The sequence below is a fragment of the Suillus clintonianus genome (genome assembly GCF_016758775.1).
Source record: "Suillus clintonianus strain FC179 chromosome Unknown DEU56scaffold_56, whole genome shotgun sequence".
NCBI lineage: Eukaryota > Fungi > Basidiomycota > Agaricomycetes > Boletales > Suillaceae > Suillus > Suillus clintonianus.
Genome location: NW_024539280.1, coordinates 167,271 through 177,564, shown reverse-complemented (window position 1 = coordinate 177,564; position 10,294 = coordinate 167,271). Strand labels below are relative to the sequence as shown.

The following is a 10,294-nucleotide window of genomic DNA, read 5'->3' as shown; positions in this document are numbered from 1 at the left end:
GTCAGAAAAGTCAGTCCTGTCAGTCCTGTCAGTCTGTATTTAGTGGGAAAATCATTGTACATTCAGTTGCATCCAAATTGTATCTGAAATCTCCATGATTGATCCACCGCTGCAATCATCGTTATCAGGCTTGTCTTTGAAAAATAAAAGTTGTTATAAGGCTTAGGTGTCTCACAGTCCATTGTGTCAGTCTGGTCAGTCACTGGACTAAATGGATTATTATAGAGAAGTCAGTCCAGTGTCTGAATGTATTATCACAAAGTCAGTGGAGTCAATCTTAACATAGTGAACTATCATAGGCAAGTCAGTTGGAGGTCAGGGAAGTGAGTGCAATTCATTGGTTTATCTCATCCATGTATATCTGTAGTATTACACAAATCATAAATTCTAGAAGTTTGTAAATGGTTGTAAGCAAATCACGACCTCTTTTCTATCAATAAGCTCTCCCAGGTGTGTTAGACTCTGAACGCCAGAGCATTTTATAGGTCCAAAGCGATATACTAAACTTGCTGTTGCCATGTCTTTCCAGAAATGTTTTATGATCATGTTAGAAATTGTGACTGTGGGTTTGGTGGTACTCATTGTCCAGGATTTCTTCTTGTTGGTGCTAGCAGCTACATATTTTTTAGAATCTATCACCATCATGCAGAGAGTGATGAGAGGCCTAGTGATTAACCCTTGTGATAATTTTAATACAGTGGCATAGATAAATAAATGTATGACTTACTGATATGGGAAGATGCATGTGGTAGATGAAGGACCATTCACTCAAGTGTTGCGAGGGAGTATTCATGGACTTGATTAGTGAAGAAATTTTCTTTCTTTGCATTGATATGGTGGAATAGCTCGACCTCATGCATAAATTAGAGGTTTAAACAATGAGCTCCCTTGGCAAATGAAACAGTTAGTGCAAACACTGCATGGTACTGTCCAGGTGGTTGTATACTTGTAGGGGTGAGTTAACACTTATTAACCAAAGCCCACCCATTGAGGAGGAAATTATTAGGATGGACTTTCGAAGCAATAGAGTGGTCAAGTGTAGTTAGTTTTATTCTATTCATAAACGATGCCATGATCGAGTTATTATCTAAGGAAATGAAGGTTTAGAATAAAGATGTAAAAGGATAGATATGTACTGACCACAAGTGTTCTGGGATACCTGCTCCTATATATGGAAGGTCGACGATGAACTCCTCAATTGATCCCTCAACTTGTGGATACATGTAATTTTTAGTGTATTCTTCAACATCTCTTGGACAGTATGAGATTGACAGAGAATAAATGTACCCAGAAAAAGACCCACCATTTATAATGACATGCATATACTGTGAGAAACCATAATCTTCCAGGTACTCTACATGAAGTTTTGCTGCCCGAGGTTGGTCAGCTCTGAACAACAATGCATTTGCTTTCGCACAGGGTTTGTGTATCAGCATCACCTTGACATATATTTTCTCCATCCTTTCAGATGCATTACCAGGTAGTACAGTGGTGAACCCACTAGACCATTTGACTGTCTCCAAATGTGAAGACACTTGAATGCCAAGGATATTGGTTGCAAGGTCTTTGGAGTTGCTCAAAGAGGTTGAGGGGGCAGCAGAATAGGTTGGACAGAAAGAGGAATTGATGGAGGGACCTTCTGTATCATCTCCGCATCACAAGTAAGAGGGGGAGATTCAGTGTGACTGAAACATTGCTGAATTAATGTATGACCTCAACATCACCAGCCAGAGGTGGGAATTCTGTGGTCATAGACATGTCACTAAATTGTCTCAGAGGGACCAGTGGTACCAGGTGTGCCATTAGATAGAGCCTCATTGGAAGTTGGAAGATGTCAGGATGGCACAGAATCTGAAGATTCTGTATGAGCTGCAACCTGGCAGTGCTTTGCAGAAGGTTGTCCATTGGTCTGTTCCAGCACCTATTGTTTCAGGAGCTTCTGCTTCTCACATGAATATTGTTTGTGCTTGTTCTGTTGTAACCTGATGTGTTCCCTTTCTGCAGGGTCTTCATACATATGTTGATCATTCTTGTCCAACCTCTGTTGTTAATTGTGATTCCACAGCCTGGAAAATTTTGGCCAGATGCACAAGAACCCCCTTTATAGGCCAAGAAGCCCGCAGACGCACCATTCATCCTAAATGGCAAAGGCAAAAAAAGGCAGCAAGGAGATCACTTACAAACCCTACAAAATCAATCACCTCAAAAACGCGCAGCACTTATCTCAATCATTCCAGCCAAGAACTGGTGATATTATCTTGTATCATGACTATTTGGGCTACGAGGGCAGCGAGTTTGACTTTGGTGATGAGCGCTTCCGGATTATGGATGATATACGAGTCAATTCTGGTCATGCCACTACTCTCATGTCTGGTTCAAGAATCACTTTAGCCAGTGACGACAATGACAAGATGGAAGTTTATGAGGGTGTTGTCACCATGTCTGGCATGGCACATTCCCAGGGAATACACTCACTTCCTCAATGCCATTCACTAGGAGACTTCAACATTTGTCGGCCACTTCCTCCAACTCATCGCCTATTGTCCTACAGAGACTGTCTATCATCACAGTGTCCCTGTGCCATCTCTCATCATGGATGATATCACATTCCCTGGTTCTCTCTACTCGCCTCAGCCATTCACGCTCACCAGTTGGAGCTCGAGTGGAATCTCAATGGTCTATACATTACCAGAGTTTGAGCTATTGAATAAGCTGTCACTGTAAGTTTCCATATAATTTCATTCAATGATCTGACTTATATAAAATGCCTCATTGGCATATCACAACTGCATATATCAAATAGAGCACAGCTGGAACTGAGGCTCATGTGCACTCAGATGCAGCAGGAACTGATACAGTCTATTGAGCTTGTCATATAATGGGGACATCCCAAGTCTTTGTGCACACTAATGCAGCTATTTGGCTGTGCGGCATGAGACCCAAACAACGAGACAACAGCAATTTACATTGTTGAACCCCAATTTTTCGACCAACATAAGCAAAGCCCAACAAAGACTACTGTACCTGCAAAGTGCTGGAGCCAGCCACATTACTAGCAGGTCCTTCAAATCAGGCTGCAAGTAATAACAACCAACTATCATGGAATCCCCACCAGTCATACCATCACCCGCTTCAGCCTGGCCATCATCATGATGGGCTAGCTGCTGCTATCTGTTAAGACTGTGCTCAAGGGGTGGATCCAAAGGGCTTGGCTTCAGCTCGTGCGCTGCGCCCCTTACCTGAGTATGTGCCCTTAATTTCCGAAGGCTAGAAACAAAGTCTGAGGGAGGATGATAAATCCTGGTGGACTTCGAGGGGACAAGTCTGGTAGGCTTTTTCAAGGAAGAGTCAGGCTGATATTCAGGGGGTTAGTCCGGCCGACGTAAGGAGGGTTAGTCCGGCCGATCATATGGTTAGTTCGGCTGACATAAGAGGATTAGTCCGGCCGACGTAAAGGGGGTTTGTAGAAACTGACAGAGGTAGAGGCAGAGATATAGTACAAGGAATCAATCCAGGGACTCAGAGTTTGGACAGGGAAATGGATCCCAGACCCGAGAGACAGATTCCAATCCAGGGAAACAGAATGAGGATAATCTAAGGTGATATTTGAACTGAGGAAACTACTACGAGTTTACAAGGAATTATATACAATGGACATGTGTGACGGAGACGGAGTCAGTGGAGATCTGGGTCAACGAGAGGAACATATGGAAAGGTTAAACTGACAGGTGCAAGGAAAATAATACAGGAACAATTGAGAACGGAGATGGAGATGAAGTATCCAATGGATCCGGGCATAGGAGATATGATTAAGATAAAGTCGGATATTAACTGTCAAGCAGATCCGGGCATATAGGGGTTAGGACAAGGGGACTATACAAATGGGGTAACAGAATAGGAGCAGGACCAGAAATGAACTGTCAAGCGGATCATGGGAAATGGGGACGGAGACGTACTGTGAAGTGGATCCGATGTTTTAGGGGTTAAGTGGACCCAAGTGGGTCCGATATTTAGGAGGTCCGACGTATGCAGGAGGAGCGGATAAGTGGACAAGTGGACAAGTGGACGAGCGGACGACATGGGTAGGATCCGATGTATAGGACGTCCGATGAATAGGAGGTCCGACGTATACAGGAGGAGGAGGGGGAGTGGAGGACATCTAGACAAGAAGGGTCGATGATGTATGACATGGTAGCGCAGACTAGCTGCAGGGATGCGGACTTTGTGTCGACAGGTTAGGGGAAGCAGGGCAGATCCTGCTGAGGGGTATGTCTAGTGGAGACTGGGATGCGGAGTTATCCTGCCGAGGGGCAGGGATAGGGTTAAGATATAGCTTGGCTACATTTCGGAGGTCCAGACATTATTTGTTGGGAGAGATGGGATATGATTCAGGGGCTCAGTGTACGGTATATGACACTATCACAGTATACCCTAATGATCTTCTACAGCCTTCTGGGCACTCGCTGCAGGACCAGCTTGTCCATCCAAGACCCTATCGTTTTTCTGATATGGATCTACCAAATCTCATTGACATATGGCAGCAGCAGCCTCCTGTCATCCCAGCTGCAAATGTGACAGCAAGTCATGCAGCTAGCCTTATGTCAGTCTCAGAAGAATGAGTCAGTCAAGAGTCAATCTGATGTCAGGCTATTGTTGATCACCATTTATGAAACATTAGTCAAGCTCTGGCTGAAGAGGAGTGCTGTTGAGCATTAACTCTTCAGTCTACCTATAATTCTAGCCTAGCCTTCATGACTCAGCTAGTAAGCAGAATTGCAGTACCAAAGCCAACTCCAAACTGAAGTGCTACCTTCCAACTGCTTGCAGCATTTCTTTCATGGTGTCCAAATTGGTAAAGTGCAATTGCTAGGCCGATCAGCTACATCCTTTCATGGGTTCATGCACGACAAAAGCCCAAAGAGACAAACATTAAAACTCATTATGTGAAGTGTGATGGGGACTAAGAAGCATTTTTGTCAGCAGTACTCCACAAGTAGTAATTATATGTGACAAATGTAGCTAGCATGAGTGTCTGTGTTGAGTATTATTCCAATGAAAATCAATGTGGTACATAATTGTGATTTAATTGCTGAAGGTAGGTGTCAATTTTTCACTCTCTAGAATTTTAATAGCATGTCTCATTGCTTGTATGCAACACACATTTGCCGCATCCTTTTGAGACACCATGTATTAAATTGTACTCCTTGATGTACTTCTCCTAGCTTTCCATCTTCGCCTTAAGATCAATATTGTGGTGGTTTATGTTCAGGTTAATGTCTTGGTACTGCATGTCGGCTTCCAGGTCTTGAACATGGTCAGCGTGCCATTAGATCTCCAGCTCCTGTGCAAACCTAGTCTGTTCATGTTCCCATTCTGATCTGCTCCACCAATTCATCATTTCTCCTGGGCTTTGTCTCAGTGAAGGTTATGGATATATTCATCTGTATCCTAAATACAATGTCAACCAATCTGAAAAGATGTGGGATCACAACATACAATGCACAATCCTGTATTATCATGTATATCACACCTATTGCGCTTGGTACACCAAGGAGATATAGGGCTGTCCTCCACATGGTGATTTATGATGGCAAGAGAGTCAAGTGAGGTGTTTGCTATGACAGATCTTGGATGGTTTTGAGATGGGTGTTTTAAAAGATGGGTGGACAATTCACACTATGGCAATTGCCCTATGTGATTTTTCAGCACTTCATCTGTTATCCCATAACTCGTAGGCAAGCATCCAACAATGTCAGTGACAATTCTTTCACTCCACGCCCATGGTGTTTGGAGTCAATAGCTAACATCTGGCAAACAATGTTTGAAGCCATAGTCATACAAGCACTACCTCAACCTCATCTTTCAACACCCATTCAACTTTTGCATCAAGGACTTCAAAAAAATGCAAAGTTGTGGGATGTCCTGCAGAGACGGTTAAGAACATGTAAAAACATGGCTAGCACTATCACTCTACACCAGTTCCATTCACTGTCGGAAAACATTGTTTCCACTGCATTGCAGGGTGCCTCCTTTATCAAACAAGATATATCAAGAATGCCAGGTCCAGCACATGTTCAGTGGGGTCCTTCAGGGAGGACATCTGTCAGGATCCTAAACACAATTGCAGCCCATGACATCAAGACATCAAGAGCAAGATGGATAATGAACATGACAGGATTTTTGTCCATCTTGCCAATGCTATCCACCACCATTTCGAGAAAGCAACAACAATACAATCTTAGATGGGCATCCCCTCAAGATATCACTTGCAAACATTCTGCTTGATGGAAAATACATGCCTCAAGAGAACATGTGAGTAGGTTAGACCTGCTCAGAATTACTGAAAGCCTGTGTTGTCACACACCTACATCTACTACCCTAATGTTATGGTGCAGTTGACACCTTCACATCCATTTTGGACATCAATTGGACTTCACGTCAACCTTTCTATGCAGCAAGTGAACCATCTGAAACCCCTTGTGGGATGTGCGACAACATCGCCCTGCACGAAGATGCTTGCCTATCATGATTGGGTATGGTCTCTCATTGATGTCGACATAGCCCAGCACCAGGAGATGGACCATCCCTTTCAGCGAGCCATCTGGCTAAACACATTGCAAGCTAATGGGGACTTTGCGACATAACTAAATTCATGCATGCCTGATCTTGCCAAAATGAAGTATATCTGTACTATGACTTCACTGCTGGAGGCACTCAAGCCCAATTTCATCAAGGATCGAAGTGCAAGGCTCGTGCAACAGGTGTCAGCACTGTCACCATGACAAATGGGAATGGCATTGTTGTGGAGAAGCGGGCACTGTTAAGACTGTGTTCAACGGGTCGGACCGGGCCTCAATTTACCGACGGCATTGCGGTCCGGTTGCAAGACAACCCGAAAATCATGGAAGTTGCTTGGAAGACTCAAGGGTGGTCTTCCAAGACCGTCCCAAGACCATTCCAATGCATGGGTCAAATTTTGAGACAGCAAAGATAGGCCCTCAATTGCAAGACAATTGGAATCCATGTGACTCAATTTCAAGGGCGCAGAATTCATTGGATCCATTGTAAGGCAATGTGTCGAATTGAGATGTCATTAAAATAATATACTAATTACTAATTACAAAAGTTGAATTTCTCGATACGTATCACTAATAAGACTATTGCGGGTATGAGTCGATGGGACGGCAAATGCTCAGAGGACGCCCTGGGCCGGATCAGACGATAATAGCTCCTGCGGCCAGAAAATGTCAATGGGGGCTCAACTAATATGTGCAGATACGCACATTATAACGGTAGGATGGTGGCACTGTACAGTGGTCCAGAAATGAGAGTCCGCCATCCACAAACACCTGAATCGGTGCCAGCTGCTGCGGCATCTTGGTGGCATGCTCAAGGAGAAAGTTGTGGTAACAATGATAGTGTTAGATATTGTCGAGGGGGAAATGGATAACCGTTTGACGGTAAGCAACTGCCTGCTTCAACGAGCCGACAATGAGGGCTATGATTAACAAGTTTTTCAGTATTGATATTAAAAGAAAAAGGATTCAGAACACGTACCATGTTCATCGCATGCCCATTAATGTCATTGACACGTTGATATGATGAGTTCTGGCTGATGGTGACGACGGTTGGTTCACACAACGATGACTGTTGAAAACAATAAAAATGAAGTTATTAGTGACAGTCTCGGCCTAATGTTAATAAGACTTACCCGGGACTTCATCTGGTTGAGTTGCAGTCGACGTCGACGTTGAGGAGAGATGTTGTCTATAATAATAGTAAGATGGAATCGTCTGTTGAAAGAGGTTGAAACTCTAAGGGAAGACGAAGTTCAACCTTTGTTTGGCCTTGCATCATCTTTCCATAATAGGAAACAACTTGCGATTTGAATTCAAGTCCATTGAGAGGGGCAAAACATGCAATTCTATATGCACTAACCAAGTTATTTAAGGTGGCTGCTGGTGGATGAGTGTGACGGAAATACTAATATGTATTGGAAGAATGTAGGTAGAAAGTGGTCAGCATTGGCAACCAAGCCTTGAATCTTTAAGGCCCAGCCGCTGGTGTGATGCGTGACAGAAATGTTGAAAAAAGGTAGTAAGGAGGCTAATCAAGAAATACCACATATTGAAAACAAATCGTGGGTGGAATGTCTGTCAGATGGGCACAAGCTATATGGCCTTTCGGCCAGATCTCCGTGTAGTCTGAGCAATATTGCTCCCAACAGCTGAACTAGTAGAATCCACAGGAAAGCCTTCACCCACGACAAGATTATCAGCTGTCTTGGCTTTGCGTCGGGGCTTTGGTTTTGGTTTGGGGCGTGCAGTATCAGCTTCCACAGGACCTAAATGTTCAGCTCCAACACGGGCATCTTGATGCCCCAGGTCAAGGTCCCCCATCGCAGAAGATATAGACTCTGAAGGAGCTGGAACAGGTCGAGCTACAATAGTGGGAGCCGCCGTTGCATTGACAGTCAGAGGTGTGGGAGGATGGTTCAGAGGTGCGGGAGGATGATGCGGAGGTGCAGGAGGATGATTTGGAGGTGCAGGAGGACGAGCCTCATCTTCGGAGTCGGAAAGTGGTGAATTGCGCAACGACGGATCCAAATGATCTGGGTTGAAGACCGGTCCTTCAAGCTCCTGTTCCATGGCATGCTCAAACTCTTCTTCGTACATGTGGCCCGGTCCATCATCATGGGTAGAAGGAGGGACAGAGGATGAAGTCGAGAAGAGAGCATCATTGAAGAATAAGAACACCTGGCGCGCCCAGGGGCCTCCAGTCAGTAGGCATTGACGGAAGAAGTTATGGTATTCGCGGTATGGTATCTTAGTGGTCTCCCCAATCTCAGTCAGTTCTGCATCGCCCGAAAGTAGGAAGATTGCCTGATTATTGAGAATAATGAGTCGTAGCCATAACGATAGCTCAAAATTGACTTACAACGACAGCAGCAGCAGCAATCATACCTGGTGTTGTGGCCCGTAATTTCCAGATTTTGGCCTTCATCCTAGAAGATGCCGCACCTGTGGCAGCCAATGATGATTTCCCGAAGAGTGACACTTTCAACACCTGTTATACATCATACAGGGTTTATTAGCATGCACGACAACAAAAAAGAGGAACGTACTTGCACCAACTTCGCTGATTTGAGCATCTCATTTGGTACTGGCTTTTTGGGTGTAGGAAACAGTACCAGTGCGAACTTTGTATAGTCACCATGGGGACTCAATAAAAGCGCACGACATTCGGAGTCTTCGTGTCGTTTATAGCCCCGTATGAATATATTGGTGTTCAGACCGAAGATGGCACCAGCACATGCCTTGACATCGGAAGCCATTTCAGAACGAGCGTTACTGACGCCCCTCCCGAACTAAGGACATTTGGATCAGAATACGAGAATACATTGACAGGACAGGCGTGACATACCTGTGAGCCGAAGCTTTGATAATTCATCAATTCACGCTCTTCTGCGGGAATGAACTGGAAGAGTTTGGCCTTCACACCGTCCTCCATCAAAACCCCGCTTATCCAGCGCTCCTTGCTGTTAAGATCAATGTCCGGACAAGTACGCAGCGGGAAAATCTCGAGGTTAATCCATAGGCAGTGAGTGATAGAGTATTTCCTCCCAAGAACCCGGATGGTATCTTCCTTGGCTGCCATCGCAAGATCGTTTGGGGTGAGATTGCGTCGCTTGCGACCTTTGGATGTTGCCGCCTCGAGGAGCGTGTTCCTCTTCATAGTCTCCTGGTATCTACCATGCAGGTTGAGTAGTAATTTCTGAGTGACCTCAAGAGCCTAGTAATTGTGAACTGACTGATTAAAACACTCAATAGGAATGTAATAGCATACCTGACGGAGCTCCTGAGGTGTTGCATCTACGGGTGCGGGTGCGATTGCGGTGCGGACACGTACAAGTTCTTCGTCTGGGTCATCTGAGTCAGACCCGGAGTCAGACTCGGAGTCAAATCCAGCATTGGACTCTAGTAGATCTTGTTGCTGTGGCATGATGCGCAAAGGCGAGAGGACTGGTAACTCGAAATTGAGTGGAGCTGGAGGAATCTGTATTAGTATCACTGCGAGTTTATATACAAAACTCGCAGTCTTAGACTGGGTCTTACGCTGATAGGCATTGCAATTCAGAACGTTTTGGGGACTCGAGGGCAACACCACGCACAATTACATGCTAAACCTGTAGCACGAGTAGCGATTACACACAAATCAGTGACTCAAAAGTAAATTGCACACCTGTTGTGTCCAGAAATGTCCAAGTACAACTTGTAACGCGTAATGACCCACG

At 44.7% G+C, this 10,294-nt stretch overlaps 1 protein-coding gene across 1 annotated transcript; it reads right to left on the bottom strand.

Annotated features, from left to right (window-relative positions):
• Positions 1 to 8,171: 8,171 nt before the first annotated feature.
• Positions 8,172 to 10,002, bottom strand: DEU56DRAFT_914593 (uncharacterized protein; the record flags this gene model as incomplete). The annotated part of the gene is made up of 5 exons (XM_041357639.1): positions 8,172 to 8,882; positions 8,938 to 9,066; positions 9,125 to 9,367; positions 9,424 to 9,792; positions 9,847 to 10,002. The coding sequence occupies 5 exons, from the start codon at positions 10,000 to 10,002 to the stop codon at positions 8,172 to 8,174; spliced, it is 1,608 nt and encodes a 535-aa protein (XP_041206520.1).
• Positions 10,003 to 10,294: the final 292 nt, after the last annotated feature.